Here is a 22992-nt window from a genome sequence, read left to right as displayed (position 1 = left end):
GGAAAAGGTATCGGGCAAGGAGCATCAAGACACACTTACCAGCATGAGCAACCTCGCGAGGCGGCGATCCGGGACCACGACGCCCACCTTGTCATACTCTTTTATACACCTCGCGGAGGACTACGATTCAGGGCGGGATTCTAACCGTGAACAGGACAGCGACGACTATGGCCACTCAGTAAACCCGCCTCCGGAGGCGCCGGCTCCTGCGTCCGCAGCAGAACCGGTCAACGTCGTCGACTTCTGGGGCAACAACCCCGCGCCAACCGCCTCTAGTTTATCCCTGCCCCCAGGGTTCGAACAATCAAACGCCAACACAAACTTAGCAGACAGCACGGACGACTCGGAAACCAGCGACCTCGAAAGCGTCATGTCAGAGGCCCCCTCCATTGCGTCGCCCCGGGGCGTAGTCGAACTGCCCGTGGGCATCCGGCTTGCCACGATCCATGAGCTCAAAGCTTTGTTCTTGACGAATGAATCACTCAGCCCTCTCTACGATATCGCCATGTCTAAGGTTGGCCCTGACGGACTCCAGAGAAACCTTGGACGTCTCCTCGTGCGATACGGACGCGCACTCAGCGCCGAGGCAACCGATCCGCCGCAGTACAAAGCGGCGAAATTTGTTTGTCAATTTGCTCAACGGCTGTCCCTGGAGATCACAGACGTCGTTGAGTACAGGTGGGAACTGCGATCCGAAAAGGAGCCGCTCAGCGCAAAGGCATTAGGGGACGACTTCAACAATATCCAAGACCTCGACGACTTGGATGATGAGGAACATGATGAATTAGACCATGACCCCGAGGTACCCTCGATCCAGACACTTGACAACCTATGGGCAGTCAAGGATTTCATGATTTCGTCAAAGGCCTTCCGCAAACTCTGCCAGTCGTTGAGAGTATGGCTTGGTGTGGAAACACCCCACGAACAAGCTGAGATGGCAGACATCGTAGTCCACGGAGCGGAAGCACAAGCGAGCAGCCCAGTCGATATCTCCGTTGGAAGATCAGACCAGCAGAGTGCCGGGCCACAAGAAAGAACCCCAGGAATTACGGTCTCTGAAAACACACCCACCGCGTTTTTGGAGAGGATGGGCGAGATGGTAGGCCAAAAGGTATCAGAGTCGCGTTTCGAACCTGCTATCCCGATCTTAATAGGCGAAACATCTCTGGGAGCGGATCTTCGGGTCGATACAGCATCCTCGTTCTCTGCCGTGAAGATCGCATCGAAGCGCTTCTGGTGTACACTCACTGGCTTATGGCAGTCGAGGCTCCCAACTGATCAGGTTCGGATCTCATGGACGTGTGTAAGTTCATGCCGGGCAAGCGATCCAGACATTTCATAACAGCAGCTGACTTCATTCCTTCACAGCGATGTGGCGACACTCTACGCATTCAAGTCCCTGAAGCTCAGCAAATGGCTGCAATAGCCTTCGCCAAAAAAGCAGCTAACCCAAACTCGAGCACAATCACTTCCCGGTCCTCAAGTAGGACAGAACATATACCATTACAAACTCTCGTGCCAACAGCCACAAATACATCCCCTCAAACCCCAAACCTAACACCCTCCTCCAGCAGCGCCATCTCAGCTACCACAGAAACAACTCCCGACTCCTCCTCCACGTCCGCCACCTCGCAGTCCGCCAACTCCCGCCGCTCCTCGCCCAACACCACCCCCTCCGACACCGAAGCCACCCAGCCCGAACCCTTCCTCCCCGCTGGAACCGAAAAATACCTCCTTCTGTGCGTCAACACTTTCAGCCGCCACGGCATACCGTTCCGCAAGCTCGCCAATGTCAACATCACGGACGTCAACTGCTCCTCCGAGCTCTTCTCCCGGCTGCGCAGCGCATACTACTCCCTCCGCCCGCGCCAGAATCCCTTCCTCGTCCCAAAAACAATGCACTACATCAAATTCCAGCTGCTTTTTCTCCAGAAATCAGGTGAATGCGTTGGTTCGTACGAAGTCGATTCCATCCCTTCCATTAAGGAGGTTCTGAATCAAGAATACGCATTTTCCCCTTGCCCGCCGCGAATCGGCAAGCTCCCACTGCCCCCTGACATATTTATGCATGCGTTCCTGGACCCTGGGGATCATCTCGGGCCTATGGCGGTGGACATACTGCCGAAGAAGCTGTGGTGCCAGTTGAGATGGGATGCGGGAGCGAATGGGAGGTGGAATGTACCGGAAGGGTGGGGTTTTTATATTGTTCAGGGTGTTAATTGGGGACTGGTGTCGTGGTGTGCGGGCGCGGCATTGGTGGTGGTGACGGGGCTGACGGTAGTGTGGTCGGTGGTGGTGGGAGACGTACAGGGAGGGACGGGTCTGGGGCAGTATTGTCTTGCGGTGTTGACGCTGGGGGTGTCGGTGTGGTTGTTGAGGGATAAGGGGAGTGATGCAGTTGCAGGGTTGTCAGGAGAGCGCTTCAGTTGATGGGCTATAGAGGTATTTGGATACCCATAACTTTAGATATCTTCAGTTAGGATTCACCTACAGAGGTAGGTATGAACAGAGCCTGATGTGCTCTGCTGAACAACCGATAGGTATAACATAGTCTCTGGATAAGATGAATGGCAGTCTCCGTGACTCGTCGATGGTCGCTTTGAGACTTTCATTATGTGCCTATTTTCATTATTCTAGCGACTTGAACTGCTGATCCGAGGGGAAACCATATGAAATTCCTCGGGCTGGGAGTCATGACCACATTAACCATCCTTAGGAGTTCTTGCCGTCTACTTGCATGCCAAAAAGAATCCTCCAATCCCGGATTCCCGGGTTGCTTCCGCGTTCTGGCCTACCTTAACCATGCCGTCATAACCGGGTAAGCCCATCACCCGCCCACCCTTTTTAGGCGTGCTAGGTTACTCCTGCACCCCGCCGGGCGCAATCGAGTTGACCGGGCCAGTCGCCACAACCAACTCCAAATCCACAAGCCGGTAATCCCACGCCGTCAAGTTCGCCATGTTACCCGCCGACGGCTTGACATACCACGGTACCCACTTGTCGATACCCGCCGTTGTCGTCTCCTTGACGACAATCCACCTCCACTCGCTGTTTGCGTCGCCGCTGTAGCGCAGCAGCACCCTCTCATCGGCCGCGCGAAGCACATTCCACTCGAGATAGCGGAACCCGGGCCCTTCGTCATTCGGGCGGTAGCTCTGCACCAGTCGGTAGGCATCACTAACCTCATCCAGGTTGCTCAGGCCGTAGTACCCCGGAACCGGGGGCGGGTGCGGGTTGGTGGGAACCACGTAGAGCACCGACGGCGTTGAGGCGTTGATGTAGATGCGGCTGAAGTGGTCGGCCGGGTTGTACGGCGCGGGCGTGACGCCGGGTGAGAAGTATGGATATGAGATGTTACCCCGCAGCCGCTGGCCGTGGGTGACGTCGCTGCCGCCAATGTAGCGGAAGAAGTAGTCTGTTGCCTGCGCTGAGGCGAGGACGGCGGCGCCGAGGAGAGTGGTGATGGCGGAGACCTTCATGGTTTCTTTTTGGGGCCCTCGAGTGATTGGTGCTCACGGGGTGCGAGAAGTTGATCAACTGGAAGGTGCGCACGCCACTCCACAAGCACAGCAGGCGAGAAGCACTGTTTAAGTATTGTCCCAGATATTGATACTCGGCGGCCAATGTCACGCCAGGGTACGTCGTTGAGTGCACAAATCTCGTATTCTGTTGTAGGAATGCTTTCTCTCGTATTCGCCCTATTATTGAGCCACATCCAACGTTCAAAGGTTGGTTGCACCACTCACGCCACCCGCATGCGGCACAACTTGCATGCCGTTGGGATCCTGACTGTCCATTTTAGCTCTGGATTTTGTTGAGTGCCGAAGGCTAGGCCTTTTTAGGCTTCAAATCCCCAGTTTAGCCCTTGTCCATGGACCGCTCCTACAGCATCCAACGGCGCTCCTCAAAATCCCTCTGCTGCTGTTAGCTAAGCCATGCCGAAATCCGTCCTAAACCAACGTCGCTTCATACTAGCGTAAGCTCGGAATAGTCCTCCCGAGCCAACAAGCAAATATATACAAAGTGTCTTGTCAAAAAGGCAGATAGGAGCACGGCCAGCGCGGCAGATTGAAAAGTCCATCATGCCTAGTGGTGTGCTGACGGCCGCCCGATTGATTGTTGTGCAAACTGGAGATGAGGCAGCCCGCCAGCTGACTTGGATAAGCTGGATTGGGCGAGGCGCAAGACGGGTCCGCGTAAAGCGCAGTTGCGATGGTCAGTTGGTGTGCTTCGGCCGTGACGACGCTGATGGCATTATATTGATACGTAGGTCTAAGTTATGTACTTTGCGTGCTCTGTGGGGTTCGCCAAGTCCAGGGTGAGCGATCAAGGGCAATCTTAGCTGTGCCTGAGAGTGGTGTGTCTTACAGTCAGAGACTCGCAGGGCTGTGGACGATACGGATAACGTTAGGGCGATTGAGATTTAAAGAGCTGGATAGAGAAGGGTTAGGGTTATGCCTCACTCTTGCGCGCCCTGCAGCTGTTAAAGTGATTGGACTGAAACCACCTGGTGGAACCTGTTGGCTCGAGGTTAATTGTATCCACTCAGGGGCAACTATCACCTGAATCATGAATGCAAGGTCGAGCCCACAGGTGTCTGCGCGGTAAGCGTTGATTGACTCTCTTGACCGGTAAACGTTCTTACTAGTAGAATATGCGTTCGAATTAAGTTAATCCGTATACAAGAGAGGTTAGCGAGCTCAATCTACTCATATGTATTGTACATCCAATACATGCCAAATCGACTGCAAGCCACCGATGCGCTCGCTGCGCCATGGATACCTAGAGTAGGCAGCAGCCAAACGCCAATGCGGTTGAAACACAGCCCTCGCTGTTTTGGGCCTCTTGGCTTCAGTTGGGTGAGGGAGCCATCGCCAGAAGCCAACTTTAATATTTTGAATAATGTACTCAACTGTTCCTTCCCTTGCACCGTTAACAGCCGAGATCTTTTCCAAAGTGGTACTAACTTGCATGGAAAGTCATCAATCATGGCAGGTGCGGACTACCCATACAAACGGCTCAACCTGCCTACTGAAACCCGAGTCCTGATCGTGTCGCCCGGTCAGTTTGACGACCCTCTCATTGGCAGCCTGTCGCATACATCGATCGCCTCGCCCGACGAGCCTTATGAGGCGCTAAGCTACTGCTGGAACAGCAGCGTCAACACGGAGCACAAAGTAGATCCTGACACGTTGATCCCTTTCAGTCTTTATGGCCATGATGACGACGGCAATCTTGTCGACGAAGGCGGCTCGATCGCTTTCAAGGACATGGTTGACGATCCTCGGATTCACCTTAGGGCCTTCTATATACGCCTTGGCGGGAAAGTTCCGGACGGCCTAATGCTGCTAGACGATGAGCCTGTGACCATCGGCGGCGAGTTGTACAGAGCCCTGCGCCATCTCCGCGACGAGAAAAGCCCCCTGCGTATCTGGGTGGACGCCCTGTGCATAAACCAGCAGGACCTGTCGGAGCGGAACGAACACGTCAAGATTATGGGCCAAATCTACGCCAACGCCTCCCAGGTGAGGATATGGCTGGGTGACGAGATCGGCATCGAAATGGAAGTCATCGATATGCTGCATGGGCTGCACGAGTTCTTCCACGACTTGTTTGTCGTGAAGGGTATGGCCCCCAATGGTTCGACTATAAAAGAAGTCCTATTGCCCTTTGTTAAGTCGCCAGAGATGCAACGGCTGCAATGGGAGAAGATAGCCGAGTTTGTAGATCGCGCTTGGGTAGGTGGGCACTAAGTTGCATGTGCGGGAAGATGCCCTGTCTTGATGAATTCGAGACTGACGAGAGGTTGAAGTTTCATCGCACTTGGGTCATCCAGGAGATTGCCAACGCCCGGAAGGCTATCGTTCACATAGGCCGCTGGGTCCTGCCTTGGGAGGCTCTCGCCCAAGTGATCTCGACGCTCAGGAAATACCATCTCGATGCCCCAATCAACATGCACAGAGGCCTCAAAGCCATCATCATGATGGACTGGCTCCGACAGGAGCGACTTGTCCAACAACTCCCGCACTCGACCATGGACCTGCTCACCCTAGCCGAGGAGCTCCGCGACTTTCAAAGCACCCTTCCCAGCGACAAGATCTACGGAATCCTCGGCCTCACTTCCTCTAAAGACGACCTCACCGTGGACTACTCGCTTACCCCGGAGCAAATGTTCACCTCGTTTGCCATTTGGCACCTGAAAACGTCCCCGAAACCCCTGGACATTCTCACGCATTGCGTCGACGTCCCCTCCAAGCCCCGCGTGCTTGACCTGCCGTCTTGGGTGCCCGACTGGACGCGAGCTGGCCACGTAGAACCATTCCGTGTGCGTGGACTGCGCTGCAACGCCTGCGGGAACGGCCGCTACGCCAAGCCCTCGTTCCAAATAGACGCTAGAGGAGACCCGCGGTCGCTGCACATCCGCGGCCGCATCCTCGATCGCATTGCCGCCGTTGAGACGGTGCTCGCCATCCCTGCTCCAAAGGAATCGCCGGGCTTGCCGTTCATGGCGCCATTCGGCGTCCCCGCAGTCCCCGGTGGGGAGGGTGAAGACCAGAATGAGCTTGAGGATGAGGGGGATGATGAGGATGAGGGTGGGAATGGTGAAGACGATAATGACTGGGAGGATGTGGATGAAGACGAGGAAGTGGATGTGCAAGAACCTCACCTGCCCGGGCTCAAACCCAAACCCATCTTCGACCCGGCGCAGCGCAACAGTCTGCGCATGAAGGCCCGCGTAGATAACATGATCGCGTCGTTCTGCAACATGTTGCACATCGCCGACCCAGCACTGGCCCAGGTCCTAGCGGCCGATCCATCGCCCCCGGACTCCAACGAGGAGATGTGGCCAACCTACGAGGCTCTCTGGCGCAGCTATATGTGCAACCGTAAACGGGACAACGGGGTTCCCGGCCCTGAGTGCGCCGATGGATTCGGCGTTCTGGTGGAGATGCGGCTGACCGACAAAACCGAGGAAGAGATCCTCGGGGAGCGGATGCACCACATGATGGCGATGCACGGGCTGCCCAAGGAGGTGGCTGATGAATTCCGTGACAAGCTGAGAACGGCATACGACACTGTTCTCTGGGCGAATTCGAAGTGGTGTAACAATCGAAGGTTCTTCAAGTCCGAGGGAGGAAGGTTTGGATGGGCGGTGGACGGCGTGCGGGAGGGAGACGTGGTGGTGGGGTTTGATGGCGGTGAGTATCTGTTTGTTTTGAGGGAGGTGGATGGTCAGCAAGGCAGGTGGAGGATTATCGGGGATTGCTGGCTGGGTGGGTTTGAGGATGGCCAGGGGTTTGCGGAGGAGGGGGTTAGCAATAGTTTAGGGGACGGGGAGAGGGCTACAATGTTTAATATTATCTAGATGGCATTCACATTGCCGAGTTCCATTTATGTCCATTTATATACTACACCAATACGCTTTACTCTCACTTCAGTTACCACGACCTAAAGGCTAAGTCAATCGTACTACTAGGTAGTCAGTTAATCTCCAGATTGTTTGTGAACTTTAATGCCTGTCGAAAGATATCTAGTATTCCATTTGCCCATGTCATCTAATAGCCCTATTATTATCCGGCTGTCGTAGTCGGAGCAGCGCTACCTGTCGTCGCGCTCACGGTCGACGTTGGCTGTGCGGAGCCAGAACTGGAGCTCGACGATCCTCCTCCATTATCCTTCCCAATGACCACAGCCTGCACCACCTGACCCAGCGTATTAAAGATGATGTTCACCAAGCTCCCCAGCGGGTCATAGCGATACGTCTTCTGAGTCAATCCGTTCCCAAGCTCCTTGGAGATCCCCGTGTAGGTCATGTTCTTCTGGTAATTGCCCACGATGGTGCTGACAACCTCCCCGCCCGTTTCCACAACCTCCTGAACAATATTACCCAAGTTATCAATCAGGAAGTTCAGCTTCACATCCCCATTCAAAATACTGCCTAGCAACCCATCCACGGCACCCACAACACTATCAACCACGTCACTAACATCGTTCAGGAGGTTGATGAGCAGCGGGTTGAGGTTGAGCGTCGCGAGCGTGCGGTTGACCATCTCGGCCAGGTGGCCCAGCCGGATAACCAGGTCCAGCTGGGCGTCGACGTCGGCGATGGTGATGTTGACCTTGTTGACGCCGACTTGCACGCCCACGTTAAGCGAGACCAGGTTGGCGATCTCGGCGTTGAGGTTGAGGTCCGCCCGCAGGTCGTCCACGTCGAGCTCGATCCGCCCCACGTGCAGCTCCGGCACGCGCAGGAGCACGTCTGGTGGAGAGGTGCCTGTGGGAAGAGGTGGGAGTGTGCCGCCTCCGGTGCGAGTGGAAGAGCGGGTGCTTGGTGATGAGGAGCCTGTGCTGGATTCAGCTGGGGTCGTCGGTGTTGAGGTACCAGGCGGTGCGGATGAGGACGGGGTGTCTGTTGGGGTTGGCGAGGGTGTTGGCGATGTTGTTTGCGCTGCTGCCGATACCGCTAGCAGCAATAGGCAGAACCCCCCCAACAGGGGTCGGGCGCTTGGTCTCCTCATGGCAACTGATTCTTGAACCCGGGGCCTTGAAAGAATGACTTTACAGCAGCCTTGAAGACCGCCAGCTCTGGATGCAAGAGGTATGAAACCCCTCGAGGGCGACGACTCGGAGGCAGAAAGGGGGGGAGGACACTCAGCTGCCTCGCGAATCGGGAGTATAACAAGCCAGTGATGAAGACAAGACTGCTTTGCAGGATGCCATTTCCATGGTCGGCTTCCTGGCCAATTCTTATTGGGTTTGCTACGGCATATCTCCTCCACCTTGATTTCTCGTGCCAGCCCTTGGACGCGTCGTCGCATTCATGGTCCGGCCGGCCAAGGACGCTCTGGGTGTGGACACCATGATCCTGGCAGCGAACCATTCGACGCGCTTTTCCCGATGGTTGCTGCAACGCTGCACAGGGGGCAGTGGTGTCGCATGCCGCCAGTCTGCCAGGGGTTGGCCATGCTTCTGGTTCTTGCATTGATTCTGTTATTATTCTTGGCATCGCAATGCCGCTAAAACCAAGTCTTGCCTTGGAAGTACCCCAGTTGATATCAGGCACGCCAAGCTTAATGCTACTGTGAACCAGAATACTGGATGTCTTGGACCTGATACCATTTGAGCCAGCACCAGTCCTTCAAGGATGTGTTGCACACATCGGACCTCCGGCCTACTCGTCAGCAACATCAAGGAAATCAGGGTTGGTAACCATCGGAAGGCTCATGCATGTGAGCATTTGCCTTTGCCCATAGCCCAACCTCTCCCCGTTACCTTCGGGGTCTCTTCTTTATGATTGAGCCTAGTCGGACTACGGGAAAACCAACCTGAAGATGAAGTGCACAATCTCTGCGATAATTCCCCTAGTCCTCTGGATTGCGTCCGCGTCTGCGGCAGACGGAGACGATGGCTACTTTGGCTACCGCCTGGACAAACGCGGCGACCCCGAGTCCGCCATCTATGAAACGGCAAACACCGATCCTGGCGTCGTCCTCAGCGAGGTCCCGGACGTCTACCTCAACGCCTCGGTGAGCGTTGGCATTATAGACATCGAAGTCGACAACATCACAGCCAAAGTCAATCTCGATGCGCAAGTCCTCAAACTCCTGCGCATCAACGCCGGCGTCGACGCAAGCATCGACCGCGTCAAACTGACCATCGAGAACGTGAGCGCCAAGGTCGAACTTGAAGCGCGGCTGGGCAACGTCGTGCGCATGGTAGACGACGTGCTGACCAGCATCGACCTGAACCCCATCATTGCGACCCTGGGACAGGAGGTGGCCGAGATAGTCAACAACACGCTCGGCGACATCGGCGACACGCTCGGCGGGGGCGGCGGCAGCGGCAGCAACTCCTCGGCAGCCAACGCCAAGCGCTCATCGGAACTGCCCTTCACTATCGAGCACAACGTGCTCTACAGCGTCAACGACTATCAAGGCAACGCCCATCGCAACCGGGTACTGGCGCAAAACGGGGACCTGGTCGACGAGTATCTCGACAATGACGGGAACGAGCAGCGCCGCGAGGTCGTCGGCTACTACGACCGCGACATGACCTTTAACGGACACAACAAGACCATTGAGGTAGACGGCGAGGTGCGCGAGTACGAGCTGCAGTATGTCTATAATCCCTTCCCGGGGATTGAGGTTACCAGTTGGATCTACACGGATACGGCTGGCAAGGTGACAAGGACTCAGGTCATTGCTGAGGCGCAGGGAGGGGGGACGAGTACGATTAGTAATGATTCGGATTTGTAGTGTAAGGAGCTGGAGGTGGGTTGGTGCTGTTGCGGGCTATAGGTGGTTAGGTAGCGAGTAGTGTCCGGTGCTAGGTGTATAGGGATGAATCCAACCGAATTACCAGGTAGACTGGAATGGGTATATTGTTAGTATCCCACAATACCGAGAGACCAGGTGCTAGTATCTATCATCCTACACAAGAAGCACAGCTATACACCCAACAAGAACCAGCTCTATAATCCAGTCAGCACCCCGGTCGTAGAGCAATCTCCGCTGGTGGATTTGAAGCCACGCCGACGTACCTATTAAGATGTATATATAGCGAGACACCATCCGAGTCGTGGAGCTCTTGGCAATAGACAGGTCTCCTGCTCTCACGCTCCGCGGTCTCGGCATTATCTCCATTACCACTTCCACCAGGAGCAACAACACCATTGCAGCTAGCCGCAGGGCAGTTCTTGTGCGCATCGGGAGGTTCATTATTCTGTCCTTGAAACTTGGAGGAGGGTTTCGTAGTAGGTGGGCCGTTTGTAAGAGGTCTAGGAGGTGGGCTTGAGAGGGAGGTCGTAGGTGGTTGATGATGTCTTCTAGAGATATGCGGCAAGCGAGGATATGTTCAGGAGGTTGGTTAGGGGCGGGATCAGGTTCGTCAAGAGCGAGAGAGAGGCGAAGCTTTAGGGTCTTGTACCGGGATTGGAAAGACTGGATGTAGGTAACGGGTTGCCGTAGAGGGCTCGAAGGGGGCGTGCCGATGCTTGGTGTCTCGCCGCCTGCCGATGAATATATTCCCTTTTCATGCATTTTGATAAGCCCCAATGCGGCGGCGGCATCTTGCTCTTTTCGACGCGCTTCGGCGTGGGTTTGTAAAATTTCTTGGATGAGGTGGTAGTCGAAGGGGTGCTTTGGTGGGGAGCTTGGTGGGAGGACTTCGGCGAAGCAGCGAAGAAGCCCCAGGTAGTTGGCCGGGATGTCACCTTCCTGGGCCTCTGAGAAGTTCTCCATCATCAAGACGGCAAAGCCGGGGTCAGCGCCTCCCACCTCTAGACAGGTGGATATCACATGCCAATTTCCCTCTCGAAAAGTTGACATGGGATCAGCGGTACGACCTGCATCTTTGAAACCCGTATGAGGAGTTGCGATAGAGGTGCTGTCGAGGTCGAATCCGCGCTGCTCGCAGAACAGCTCGAAAAGGTAATTATGCCACACGGTGCCGATGTCTGCAATAGGTTGGTTCTGATACCACGAGGGAGACATAGCCAGATTGACCGACACGCCGTGACGGAGGAGCGACTTAAGTGTGAGAATTCGCGAGCTAGAAGGGCTGCACAGAAGTCCGTCCATGACGTTGGCGAGGGTATACGATGCAAAGAAGCCCTTGCGATCGAAGGAGTTGGCCATGCGGCCCAGTCGCCAGGTGACATACTCGTGGAGACCGAGAAAAGCTGCGATACTGAGGACACCGAAGGCGTACCGGGAGTATGTTGCAATGTGCGAAGGTCCTCTGCGCAAGGACTCTTGAAAGTAGGGCTCCCGAACCATGGCCCAGAGGTAGTCTGGTGGTTCGGAGATGGACCACTGGGCGAGGCTGGTTTCAGTCTCTAATGCATCGAGAATGGAGAAGGTTGCCTCCTGGTTTGAAAGATCGGCCTGTCGTAGGCGGCTCATGATATAGCCGAAGCGTGTCATGGTTGGGGTGCAGTTTCGGAGCCAGGGGTGTGTCACTGAGGGCTGGGAAAAAGGGGTCTCCTCATTGCAGTTGGTATATTCTGACATATGGATCTGTGCTCGACGCTTACGGTAGTCGGATATGAGGTTAGCATCTTGGATCGGTTCCTCTGCGACTGAAATCAGTCTTGAGAGTGTAGGATTGTGGTGCGGTCCGGCGGACGCCCAAAATATAGCTTCGCGGAACTCTGACGCTGTGAGTGAGTAATTGGAACGCCCCTCGTCAACATCAACACCACGGTCAGAACGAAATAGAGCTTCGAGGTACTCTGATGCTGTGAGTGGATATTTGGAACGCCCCTCGCTAACACCATCATCAGAATGATAATACCATGACGGCAATCCACGTCTCCCCAATCCAAGGCTCCATGACGGAACACCTTGTAAATGTTGTAATTGTTGCTCTGTCAATGGTAAACTGCAGCCCAGGATGGGGTATCGGTCTGTCGAGGCGAATTCGATCCCTGAGTCGGCTTCATAAGTTTCAGGTCCCTGTTCTCCGTGGTCTATGGAAAGAAGGCTGCCGTTTGACGTAGCAGTGGTCCGGGATAGCGAACAGGACCGGGCGTAAGTCCCTTCACCTACTACAGCCCCTCTGCTAGACCACGTCGATGCAGGATTCGCATTAAAATAGTCTTCCGACATCGCATATGCCGCGCCAGTCTCGCCGTGATTGAACCAGTTAGAGACGCCTCTGTTGTGGCTGTAGCAGTCGCCTGTTTCCCAAGCGATATCCGAAGATTGAACGCTTTCATCATTAAAACAGTCGTGGCCAGAGGCGTTGCCTTTCCAATCAAGCAAATGGTACATGCGGCCTTCGTGCATGAACTCACACGGCATGGTCAATGGACGGGACAAACTGCTCTCCAGTTCGGCGACAAAGTTCTGGACACGATCGAGCTCTTCCTCCCCAGGGGTGTTGTTTCCAAGGTTGTCTCCGTCTTTGTCGTCGTCTTCGTCCTTGCGAATACTCGGTACTGCTTCCTCAATCTCCTTCAACTCCACCTTTTTCTTTGGTCGTGCCTCCCCCTCCCACATCGCATTGAGATCATAGATTCCCAGGTACTTCACCTCCGCTAGCAACATCCAAACCAAGATCTGGCCAACTCTCTCATCACTCATCCCATACTCGTGCAACCTCGCACCGAGATACTCCTGCAGATATTCAGGTATGGTGCGGTGGATGAATTTGACAGAATTCATCTCGTCAACGTCCAAAAGCCCTTTACACCGTCCCCTGACTTGAACCGCAGTCACTTTCAGTTTCTCCCTCATCTCTTCGCGGGTGTCGGATAGCTTCTCCTCCGGCCAACATGTTGCTGCGTCCACCCGCTGCTTTCCGTCCAGCGCCCAGAACAGGAACGAGGTACCCAGCAATGATACGTACGAGATGCCCGGGAGTTCTCGCGGGTGCAGATTTGGCGTCTGAGCAAGAAGGTCTGACGAGCCGTTTGGGCTCGAAAGAAGACTCCCGGCCATGCGCATGACCAGTGCGAAGAGATAGTACGCGCTCTGGCGATGTTGAGGGTCGATGCTATCCAGTATCGTCTTGAAGAACGCGTTGAGCTGTTGCGGCGTTGTTGCCACTCGGCTTTGCAGCAAGGAAAGAGGGTCGCTGTTGGAGAGTCCGTCTTCCAGGGACCGCAAGATCAAAGTGACCCAGAGGAATACACCTTCGGCGTCGTTTACGACTTCATCTATAAGCCGCTGGCACCCAACTGGGTCGGTGATCTGGAGCTTTTGGAAGTTCTCATGGTTGTTGAGGGTGTTGGTGACTAGCTTGGAGATGTCGTTGCGGGTGAGATCGTGAAGGCTCATTTTGTGAAATTCGGACGATGCCATGCCCTCGAACACGGGCCACAGTCTGCTGGAAACGCAGATCTTGAGGGTTTCTGGCAACCGGGAGGACCACTGAAGAATCTGACGGCGCAGCTCCAGAAAGGAGACACCTTGATGCTCGTCGAACTCGTCGAGACCGTCGATGAAGAAGCAGATCCGAAAGCGGTCGATAATCTCTGGGACCGTTCCCTCGACCAGGCGCTTGAATGCGGTTGCGACGTCTCGCTCGGTGATGTCAAACTTGACTCGCATGCGCGCACTTTTGGAGATGACTCCGGCTGGATCCCAGTATTGTGGAAACAGGAACTCGGTCAGTTCGGGAGCCGACCTAACGGCCGCGTAGAGCAAGCCCTGTGTCAGTCCTCTGAAGCTCTTCTGATCCCGGTTTCCGAACCTCCAGAGAAAGAACTTGGAGATGACGAGCTTCTTTGGCCCGGACCAGTCTGAAAGGAGTATGGGGGTTCGCGGGTGGTCTACAAGGTACTTCATTAGAGTCGACTTGCCCGATCCTGGCTTGCCGGTGATGTGAAAGACTCCGAGTCCGCTTCGCATCCACTGGGCAAAGGTGACGTTGTTCGAGTCGCCAAGGCTCTTCTCGGCGGCCACCTCGAGGATCCAGCCAAACGTCTCATCCGCCGCTTCGTGCACCTCGCCCATGCGCATGTCGTTTCCGAGAAATTTAAGACCCGTAAGTATCAGTTGCCTGTTGAGCATGGCCTGGGCCTCTCCGGCAAGGTCGGTGGCTTCGGCCATCTGGTTTCGGACCATGGATGCATCCACCGGCATTTGCTGGAGGAAAGTCGCTGGTCCCATTTGCTGTTCCAATTCCTTCAGTCTCTCCATGATTCGACCGTGGCGCGCCTCATGCTGAATTTCTGTTCCCTTGATCTGGTCCAGAACGAAGGATACGTCGCGACTTGGTAGCAATGTTAGCCCTCGCTCATGCTGGAATTCTTTTAACTCGGACTCACTGCGTGCATGTCATGAGCAGCACATGCAATGTCTGGCCTCGTTGCTGCAGATCGAGCTCCATCTTGTTAATGTCTGCTTGCGACAGCATGGCCCGGACAGCTGCCTTTGCGGTTGAAACAAGAGAGCCCGTCTTCTTGACGCGGCATTTCTCGACGGCGGCAGCGAGGTCATTGGCCAAATCCTCGCATCGGGACACCACCAGGAGCAGGGACTGGTCGACCTTGCCCTTCTCGGACCGAGACATGGGAACGTTGAGGCGGGTGTTGCGGAGGTCGTCGATAACACTCTGCATGCTGTCCACGGCGTCCATTATGCCGATGCGCTGCTTGCTCAAGCCATTCGAGGCTTGGTAGAGTTCCTTGAACGTCTTGCAGCATGTGTATCCGCGCTCAATGATATCCAAGACGTTGCAGGAAAAAGCCAAAGTCGAGACTGGATCCATTCTCCTGGCTGCGAGAGCTCGGACTGGTTGTCATGAAGCCTGCTGGCCGCTGGCGCAATCCCAAGTGCTGACCACCTTGCTCAGCATACAGACTCGTCATCGAGGGGAAAATTTGTATACTAAGGTAGGTAAGGTACCTGTAGCAATCAGACCGAGAGCTGTCTCCAAAGGAAAGAGCAACCACAATTCCGTCGTCATTCGTGTGAGCTTCTGTCTGGCGTTCATTGTGAGCCTAGACGCGGGAAATCCCGTTCCAGAATTTAACCACCGTCGTGCAAAAGGGGTGTGGCAGTGGCAGTGCATGTGCATGTGCATGTAGGACGCGCAGTCACTGCTTGATTGAATCAAATGATGTGGCAGAAGAATACTCCGTACCCTACGCTTGATTGCGGATGTTGACTAGACGGCAGCTGGAAGCAGCTGCTAAATAGCTACAGTGGGAGTTGACCTAAGTAACAGGGTTAGGGTATGTTACACTGCCCCTGAGGGATAGGCGCACTGCCTCCCGATTTCAACTTGAGCATTGTTGCTATCTTTTTCCTCGCAATTCTATTTATTAGGCATTCTTTCTTTCAACTGCTTTCGAATATCTCCCCCGCATTACTTAAGGTACCTAGTTGGCTTGTCATCCTTCGACGCCTACCCAACTAAGTCAGTGGCACATAGCTAGACATACAACTGGGAAGTCATTGGGCTGTCCAAATACCTCTCAGCTAATAAGTCGTTTTGGACTACTAGAGTATCTGCGGACCCGGATCCAGTGATGGAGCGTACGGAAGTGTGGAGAAGCCGGGCGTGTGGGTCCCGGAAATGACTCGGACGGCAGAGAACCAAACGCGGGAGCGCCGAACCCCTGAATTGCATAAAGCGGGGTCGCGATAGCAGAGCAATAGAGACGAGCTGCGCTGCGCGAAGGAGACTGCGGGGTAACGGAGGGGTAATGTGGAAGATAAAAGAGAAGGAGAGCATAAGGTACTAGTACTTGCTTTATTAACAAGACATTCATTCATGGAATTCGACTCTCATCGTGCTTTGACCTGGCCCATCAATCTAGGTCCACCCTATTTCTATCGGCCGTGAGCACTCAAGCTCAACCACCCGGTAGTGTCCGGAAACCACCAGTGGAGTATCATCAATTTACCGTTGCAATGCGACCATTGCGCTGGTCAGACATTGAGAAGGGCGTTTTCCACCCTGCCCGACTGGCAGACCCCCAGCCGGACGCAGAGGACTGGCAAGCAAGATTGATTGACGAGATTAGGAATGAAAATCACAGGCGAGAAGAGCAGCTTAGCATCCTCAGGAAGATATTGACGGATGGCGGCGAGCGGTAAATCCTGCAGAAAACTCGGGGAAAACTCCAGCAGATAACCTGAGAGCCGCACTAGAAGGCGATATCGACGTTAATGCACCCCTCGACTTGAGGGGGCATAGAGCGCTCCATTACGTGGCCGCGAAGAGCGAGGAGGAGGCATTAGAGCTGCTGCTGCTGCTCCTTGATCGTCCTGACATCGACGTCGATATGCAGGATAATATGGGCATGACCGCACTCAACCATGCAGCTCGGAATCGGCAGACCTGGTGCATCCGACAGCTGCTGTCCGCCGGGGCAGACTCAAAGGCCGCCGATATCTACGGGTACCTGCCTAGGCATCACGCTGAGCAATATTTTGACATGGAGATAATCAGTCTATTCGATAACCCAGAACAAATCCCACAAGTTGGAGTTTTCCCCGACGACGGCCTTCAAGGGGGCTCTAAGGTGGCCAAGATCCCTTTTCATGAACCCCTGCCAGAAGACGAAATGGAACGCGGCCTCTCGGAATATTTTCACGGAAGTTTCTGGGAACCGTCTGGTCCCCGAAAGCGGGAGAGACAGAGCGTGTGGAATCTGGTCTACAGCCGAAAGCAAGTCGACACTGAAAGGCGTCAGAAAAACAAAAAGTGGTTCCATCTTCCGGCAAGCGTAAGTGTGGTTCCATCTGACGCATCACTGGTCGTGTTCTAGGTCTACCTTGTATCTAACAGACCACTATTGCAGCGAAAATGGGCTCAGGTAAGTTCGGTCCCAGGACGTCCGTATATTCCAGAAGAGCGTGGACTGAATGTGTACCGTCAATACTTATTCAGCATCTCGTCGAAAACATCTATTCGGACAAATAGACCAGCATCAGAAGCACGGAAAGTCTGCAAGTTTATTCACAGCGTCTTCAAAGAAGTGGACACCAGCAAATTCAACAGGGGGTATCATTTCAAGGCGAGTACTACAATGTCAGGTACCTTGGCGGTAACTGCCAACTGCCTAAGGTACCTTACCTACCCGATCTTATCAGGCCCAGCATGATTGTTACTGCCTGCTACCCAACCCGACTCCATTAAGAGCGACGCTGACGTTCTGAAGCGTGAGAAACAAACAAGGGGTAACTTGGGAGATAGCGAGCTGTTTGCTGTCGTCGTAAGCCAATCTCTCTGTTCCAGTTTTTTTCCTGTCTCTCATATGGATGTCGTGTCAAATTACTGCTGAATCACATTTTCACCACCCTTTCCTGGTTACCTAGCTTCCCGTAATCGATATCGACCGGAGTAGCTATGTCAATATTGCAAGGCAGCTCCATCAAGAGCTTGATACAGCCTTGTCCCGCATTCCGAGACCTTCCATGCAAGGCCCTCCAGACCAGGAGGACACGTGGTGGCGTCAGGGACTGGAAGAGACGCATATTGCCCATATGCTGCGACTCTGCATATACCACAGTCAAGCAGTGCCGCAGACCTTGGACCAATCCTACCACGGGTCTGGTATCGAGTTGGACAGACTCCAACTCCAGGACAACGATCAGGTCTTTCTCAAATACATGTGAAAGATGGACGCCAAGTATGGTTGGAAACGTGACCGAGACACTATCGCACGGAAGGGCAGTGTACCTGACGCGTATCTCGACGAGATAATCGTAATGCAGTACTTCTAGCTGTTCCAGCTTGACGAAGGCAGGTTCAAGCTCTTCGAGCGTGTGTCCCCAAACACACATGGACCACTAACCTTGACCAGACACCGTCTTGACGTTGTATCCAGAACGGTGGAACAGGCATAACGAAGCTAAGCTGCATATACATCTCCTCGACCAGGTGTCCAAGAACGATGACATCCAAGACCGCGATCTCAACATGCGTCACGCGGCAGAAACTCTTATTCGGTCCTGCATGAGCTTTGTAAGCGTCAGCCCCTTTTCAATGCAAGGAATTCCCACAAATAGACAACATGAAGCAGGTCACGGTGATTCAGATATCGTATACCACCGCCTTCGCAAACTCTATCGGAGACCTGGTCAGCATAGTCGCTCAGTCCTACATCATTGATATCAGCGGCCTATGCACGTATCGGACTGGAAAGCTGACTTAGTACCTGCCATCTAGTATCTGAAGGCTATCCACTGGTATGAACAGTTAACGAAAAGCCTGGGATCCCTGAGCGTTAGCCCGACCAAGTTCTACCAATCTGTGGAAGAGGGGACCCGCCTGCTAATCAAGATAGACGACATTATCGGCGAAATCGGCATGATACGTAAGGTCCAGATGAGCCAGGCCGCCGCCGCCATGACGCTGTCAGACGCCTTATGGGGTGATTTGAGCGAGTTCCGATATTCATTCCGTGATCGAGTACCAGAGGAGGCGAGCGTACACGGTGCTATTACTGAGGCCAGAGCGAACAGGGAACAGCAGTATACGCGATCGCTCATAAACGCCGTGCTGGAGTCATTCTCTCAGTTGGAGGCTGATGCAAACAGGGTGCGATCTATGCTGAAAACCCTCCTTGACCTGCGAGACCGCGAAGCCGCCTTGGAGAATGCCATGTCGGGAAAGACGCAGAGCACCATGCTTTTCATTTTCACCATTATCACCGTTCTGTTTGTGAGTACTACTTAACATCCCTAATCGAAGGCAACAGCATGAACTCAGCAACTGATGGGCAAAATACCAAACTTACCTTACCTAGGCTCCTCTCTCCTTTGTCTCGAGCTTACTCGCCCTCAAGATCGAGGATCTGCCAGAAACCTGGACCAAGCCGCCCCTTGCCGGTGTTTTTGGTGAGTTACCTGTATATGACGGTTGGAGAACTTGGAATCAAGGTTGACCGCATATAAGGCTACGCCACGCTTGCAACCATGGGTCTCTCATTCATGATTTGGATCCTTCACAAGATTCTCACATTTGCGACAGCCAAGCAGCGCAACAGGCCTCCTCTCCGGCCGGACGAAGAGACCGTGAACGAGACCACCATGGACACTGGCCGCAAGACACTGTCTCCATGGCCGAGAACAAAGCTCGTAACCGGATGGCTGAGAGTGCGGAAAACCTGGCCTCTGCGGCGGGACTTAGAGAAGGAATTGGTTACGGAAGTGGTTTCTATACAGCGAGCTTGAGCTCCTGAGGTTGCAGGTTGACGACAGGGACTTGTATGAACTCTTACCAATAAAGAGAGGGCGAAGTAAAGCAGAGAGCAAGCCTGCGCCTTTCAGTAAACAAATGGAATTGTTACAAACACCGCAATTTGGCGTGAAATATAGTCACGGCTGCAGTGATTTATTGTGATCACTGCACTGTTAGACGCACCTGAATGGCGACTGTTAGATTCAAAAGGAAGCGATGGAGATCGAGGTGATCAAGTTTCAGGGGAGCTTTGACCGGCGGCCAGCGTCAAGCAAATGCAATACGAGAAACGGCAGCTCCAAGAAGTTGGAGGGAGAAGAAAAAGAGGGGGGGTTTATACTGATATGAGATGTATGGGTTGGACTTGCCAAATTCTCAAGGCAAGTAGCAAGGGAAGGAGCATGCCGACATGCACCGACAGAGACGAGCCCGGGCCCGTAACCTGATCCTCATTCGTTCGGTAAGAGCAGCTGCCTCCGAAGTTCAAGCACGAGAGAGGCAGTCGCATGCGGTCCTCCTACTCCCGTAAGCGGTCTGCAAGATTCGCGGCATCCCGACAACGAGATGTCCAGGAAAGCAGCCACTACACGAGTCAACCAAAGTTTGCGGTCAGGAGATCACTAAGCTGTGTACCCACGGCCTAATTCGGAGACATAGTGCAGTAAAGTGCCTAAAGTTCCCGTTCCTGACTATCGTGATCACTTAGATTCTCTTTCCGTCATGCTCAGACCCTTCTCACCATCAGAGTTAACTTTGCCGTCAATTACCGTAGCCGCGGTCGTAGCCATCTTGCTTTTGGTTGAGATCCATTTGCACCCAAGCAGCAGGAGAAAGGAGACAACAGGTGCGATAGCCGGGATGTACTAATGGAGATTAGACGTGATCCAGTGCACTTCATTGGACATTGTGACTCGACTTACGAATGTCTGCGTAACGGATAGACTGTATCTTCGGATGACTTCGGGCAACTGGGAAGGTTCTACCAAAGAAGCCACGTTTGTTACTCCGGAATTGATGATGGTGTTCACCGACTCAACCGGGATCACGCTATCTAGGTTTACCTGGAGCCGTCTTTGGAAGACTGCCTGGCCGATTGCCATGAATATGGCGCAGCTGGTCGAAATAACGGACAGCAAAGTGGATGATCCAAGCGGCACGAGGTCCTGCGGGAGAGACGACTGCATAGCAAGATGCGACTGAAAAGAGCATTAGCAATCTCCATACCTCAGGTAGACAGCCATGGAAGGGAATGGTGGGAGCATACCAAATTGGACGCCAAAGAATACCCTATACCGCCGAGAATCTGGTAGCCCACCCAGTGAGCCCCAGGAATGTCAGGATATATCATACTCAGCAGACCGCCACAGAGGCAGACGCAGGCCTCAGCGAACAGCAAGAAAGGATTCCACCACCCCAGCTGTGAAACCAGAGCCGAGCCGATGAAAGCGGCCAGCACGTCCGAGACAACGGTTGGAAAGAAATTAATACCGCTTTGCGTCGGGGATGCACCAAGAACCCCCTGGAACCATACCGGGAGCCAATAGATGACGATCTGGAAGGGGCCGTTCACAAAGAAGGCGGCCGCACAGAGCAGTGCAGGATTTCTGTTCATAGTAAACAGCCGTGGTGGTATCAAAGCGCTTTCCTTTCGCCAGAGAGTCCAGAAGACGAACAGGAGCATAACCACACAGAAGCCGACAAGCAGCCCAATAATGACGGATGATGACCACGCATATTCAATACCGCCCCACTGGAGTGCCAGGAGAAGCATCGTAGTGGAGGATGCGAACAGGACGAAGCCGGGGGCATCGAGCATCGCAATCTTGCCCGCAATGGGCTTCTGTTCAGTTGCTGCGGGCCTGAGATGGACCAGGAGAAAGAAGAGTGCCGCAGCTGCACCTCCAATGGGTAACTGCAGGGAATGCAGAGTTAGTCGGAGCCGGCCAAATAAACCTAAATGGGAATCAACGGAGTTCCCAGGCTAGTGTCCGTACGTTGATATAGAAGCACCACCGCCAAGTGACATTCTGGGTCAAGGCACCGGCCATGATTGGGCCGACGATGCTAGCAATGGAGAAGGTGGCGCCCATGGTGCCCGTCCACACGGCGCGTTTGTGTAACGGAATGATGGTGGTGAGGATAGTGAAGCCGCCGGCAAAGAGGCCCGAGGCACCAAACCCGGCAACAGCACGACCGGCAATCAGGGCGGGCGAGGACCGAGAGAGGGCGCACATCAGACTGCCAGCCTCAAAGACGACGAGGTAAAGCAGATATGTGACCTTCTTGGACCACAGTGTGTACACCTTTCCGGCAAGCGGCTGGCTGGACGACATGGCAACCATGAATGCGGCGCCATACCAGCCTATATCCCGCGTCGTGTCGAATTCGGTCGTGATGACAGGAACGGCGGTTGCAATCAGGTTGAAGTCCTTCGTAAGGTACTCTAGTGAGCTCCTGCCATGCCAATACCGCCCCTGGGATTTGGGAAAGGACGCATACCAAGCCGACGAGAAAGGTGCACAGACAAATGGCAACGTGGATCAAGATCAACGTGGTGCCCTGAACCTCGTTGGCGGGATCAATATCCTCACTAATGTCGGTTTTGACGACATTCTTAGGTTCAGTATTGGTGTTTCCTAGATCTGAAGACCCCGTGCTTTGGTTGGCTGCGCTGTCGTCGTTCGAGTTCATTTGAGGCTGCGCTGGGCGATCTCGGTTGAGTATGTCTTGGCTATCAGTGCTATTCCCTCAGCGGTTAGTGGTGAGCGGGAGGAAGCGGAAGGAAGCGGGAAAAGCCTATCTGCCTACATGTATGCTACTAGGGAAGAGTGTCCGGAAAGAGGGAAGGGAACGAGGAAGCAAACCTCTAGCAAACTGGGTGGTGAAAGAAAGCTGCTAGCTGAGTACTAAACCAACGCGGACTAAGGTATTAAAACCCAGCATAATCGGTATCATATCGGCCGACCAGCCTGCACCGTGGTCAATTCTGTTGGCGATCTCACAAGATTTGACTGGGAAGGACGGGCCAATGACGATGCAACCCGCCGGATGTTGGATGAAAGGTACCTTCAAATCATGCTGGATAAAATCACACCTATAGCACACGCCCGACGATTCCGCCAACTGGCCGTCCAATGGAGCGGGAAGCGCCCGCCCAACGTGTAACTTGCCGGGTGGTGCGGGCTGGGCTGCATACAAGTACTGCGATCATATTGATTGAACAAACCAACAGTCCCGGCTCGGGCATGGCTGAGTCCAGCGAGGTGCCTGGAATAGCCAAGTGTGGGAGTGGAGATAGTCACCCCTTGAGTAGTGGGGATCAAAACCCCTTGAGTACCTTAGTGGGGATCA

The 22992-nt window shown here is 54.1% G+C and overlaps 8 protein-coding genes across 8 annotated transcripts; 4 read left to right on the top strand and 4 right to left on the bottom strand.

Annotated features, from left to right (window-relative positions):
• Positions 1-7: 7 nt before the first annotated feature.
• On the top strand, positions 8-2576 carry N656DRAFT_774224 (uncharacterized protein; the record flags this gene model as incomplete). Its single annotated transcript, XM_064814227.1, has 2 exons — positions 8-1303; positions 1369-2576. Coding segments are annotated over 2 exons (2358 nt in total), but the record flags the coding sequence as incomplete, so codon positions are not given.
• Positions 2577-2858: 282 nt separating this feature from the next.
• Positions 2859-3479, bottom strand: N656DRAFT_701903 (uncharacterized protein; the record flags this gene model as incomplete). The annotated part of the gene is made up of 1 exon (XM_064810980.1): positions 2859-3479. One exon carries the CDS (start codon positions 3477-3479, stop codon positions 2859-2861), a length of 621 nt encoding a protein of 206 aa, XP_064673603.1.
• Positions 3480-4510: 1031 nt separating this feature from the next.
• Positions 4511-7469, top strand: N656DRAFT_221421 (uncharacterized protein). Its single transcript, XM_064808930.1, has 4 exons — positions 4511-4631; positions 4687-4904; positions 4980-5738; positions 5813-7469. Exons 2-4 carry the CDS (start codon positions 4734-4736, stop codon positions 7364-7366), a joined length of 2484 nt encoding a protein of 827 aa, XP_064673602.1. The 5' UTR covers positions 4511-4631; positions 4687-4733; the 3' UTR covers positions 7367-7469.
• Positions 7427-8816, bottom strand: N656DRAFT_774220 (uncharacterized protein). Its single transcript, XM_064814226.1, has one exon. The coding sequence runs from the start codon at positions 8517-8519 to the stop codon at positions 7572-7574; it is 948 nt and encodes a 315-aa protein (XP_064673601.1). The 5' UTR covers positions 8520-8816; the 3' UTR covers positions 7427-7571.
• Positions 8817-8962: 146 nt separating this feature from the next.
• N656DRAFT_774219 (uncharacterized protein) lies at positions 8963-10373 on the top strand. Its single transcript, XM_064814225.1, has one exon. It carries the CDS (start codon positions 9333-9335, stop codon positions 10254-10256), a length of 924 nt encoding a protein of 307 aa, XP_064673600.1. The 5' UTR covers positions 8963-9332; the 3' UTR covers positions 10257-10373.
• Positions 10374-10430: 57 nt separating this feature from the next.
• Positions 10431-15216, bottom strand: N656DRAFT_794372 (uncharacterized protein; the record flags this gene model as incomplete). The annotated part of the gene is made up of 4 exons (XM_064817267.1): positions 10431-10471; positions 10541-12073; positions 12824-14718; positions 14774-15216. 4 exons carry the CDS (start codon positions 15214-15216, stop codon positions 10431-10433), a joined length of 3912 nt encoding a protein of 1303 aa, XP_064673599.1.
• A 1148-nt stretch (positions 15217-16364) lies between these two features.
• Positions 16365-19759, top strand: N656DRAFT_841544 (uncharacterized protein; the record flags this gene model as incomplete). Its single annotated transcript, XM_064818997.1, has 8 exons — positions 16365-16546; positions 16642-17182; positions 17245-17272; positions 18263-18423; positions 18482-18538; positions 18628-19122; positions 19208-19298; positions 19357-19759. The coding sequence occupies 8 exons, from the start codon at positions 16365-16367 to the stop codon at positions 19632-19634; spliced, it is 1833 nt and encodes a 610-aa protein (XP_064673598.1). The 3' UTR covers positions 19635-19759.
• Positions 19760-19972: 213 nt separating this feature from the next.
• N656DRAFT_774213 (MFS general substrate transporter) lies at positions 19973-22612 on the bottom strand. Its single transcript, XM_064814224.1, has 6 exons — positions 22450-22612; positions 22141-22381; positions 21636-22070; positions 20906-21553; positions 20562-20837; positions 19973-20504 (listed from the first exon to the last, which is right to left on the bottom strand). The coding sequence occupies exons 2-6, from the start codon at positions 22330-22332 to the stop codon at positions 20340-20342; spliced, it is 1716 nt and encodes a 571-aa protein (XP_064673597.1). The 5' UTR covers positions 22333-22381; positions 22450-22612; the 3' UTR covers positions 19973-20339.
• Between the last annotated feature and the right edge of the window lie 380 nt (positions 22613-22992).

The sequence above is a fragment of the Canariomyces notabilis genome (assembly GCF_033297395.1).
Source record: "Canariomyces notabilis strain CBS 508.74 unplaced genomic scaffold N656scaffold_2, whole genome shotgun sequence".
Classification (NCBI taxonomy): domain Eukaryota; kingdom Fungi; phylum Ascomycota; class Sordariomycetes; order Sordariales; family Chaetomiaceae; genus Canariomyces; species Canariomyces notabilis.
The sequence above is the reverse complement of the archived record's forward strand: the minus strand, read 5'-3'. Positions and strand labels throughout refer to the sequence as shown.

Coding starts and splice junctions, on each gene's coding strand:
- N656DRAFT_221421 (XM_064808930.1), top strand. CDS start 4,734: ATGCCAAATCGACTGCAAGCCACCGATGCGCTCGCTGCGCCATGGATA. Junction 4,905..4,979: donor ACTTTAATATTTTGAATAAT/GTACTCAACTGT, acceptor TTGCATGGAAAG/TCATCAATCATGGCAGGTGC. Junction 5,739..5,812: donor AGTTTGTAGATCGCGCTTGG/GTAGGTGGGCAC, acceptor GAGAGGTTGAAG/TTTCATCGCACTTGGGTCAT.
- N656DRAFT_774220 (XM_064814226.1), bottom strand. CDS start 8,519: ATGAGGAGACCAAGCGCCCGACCCCTGTTGGGGGGGTTCTGCCTATTG.
- N656DRAFT_774219 (XM_064814225.1), top strand. CDS start 9,333: ATGAAGTGCACAATCTCTGCGATAATTCCCCTAGTCCTCTGGATTGCG.
- N656DRAFT_774213 (XM_064814224.1), bottom strand. CDS start 22,332: ATGAACTCGAACGACGACAGCGCAGCCAACCAAAGCACGGGGTCTTCA. Junction 22,071..22,140: donor GCACCTTTCTCGTCGGCTTG/GTATGCGTCCTT, acceptor TACCTTACGAAG/GACTTCAACCTGATTGCAAC. Junction 20,505..20,561: donor TATCCGTTACGCAGACATTC/GTAAGTCGAGTC, acceptor AATCTCCATTAG/TACATCCCGGCTATCGCACC.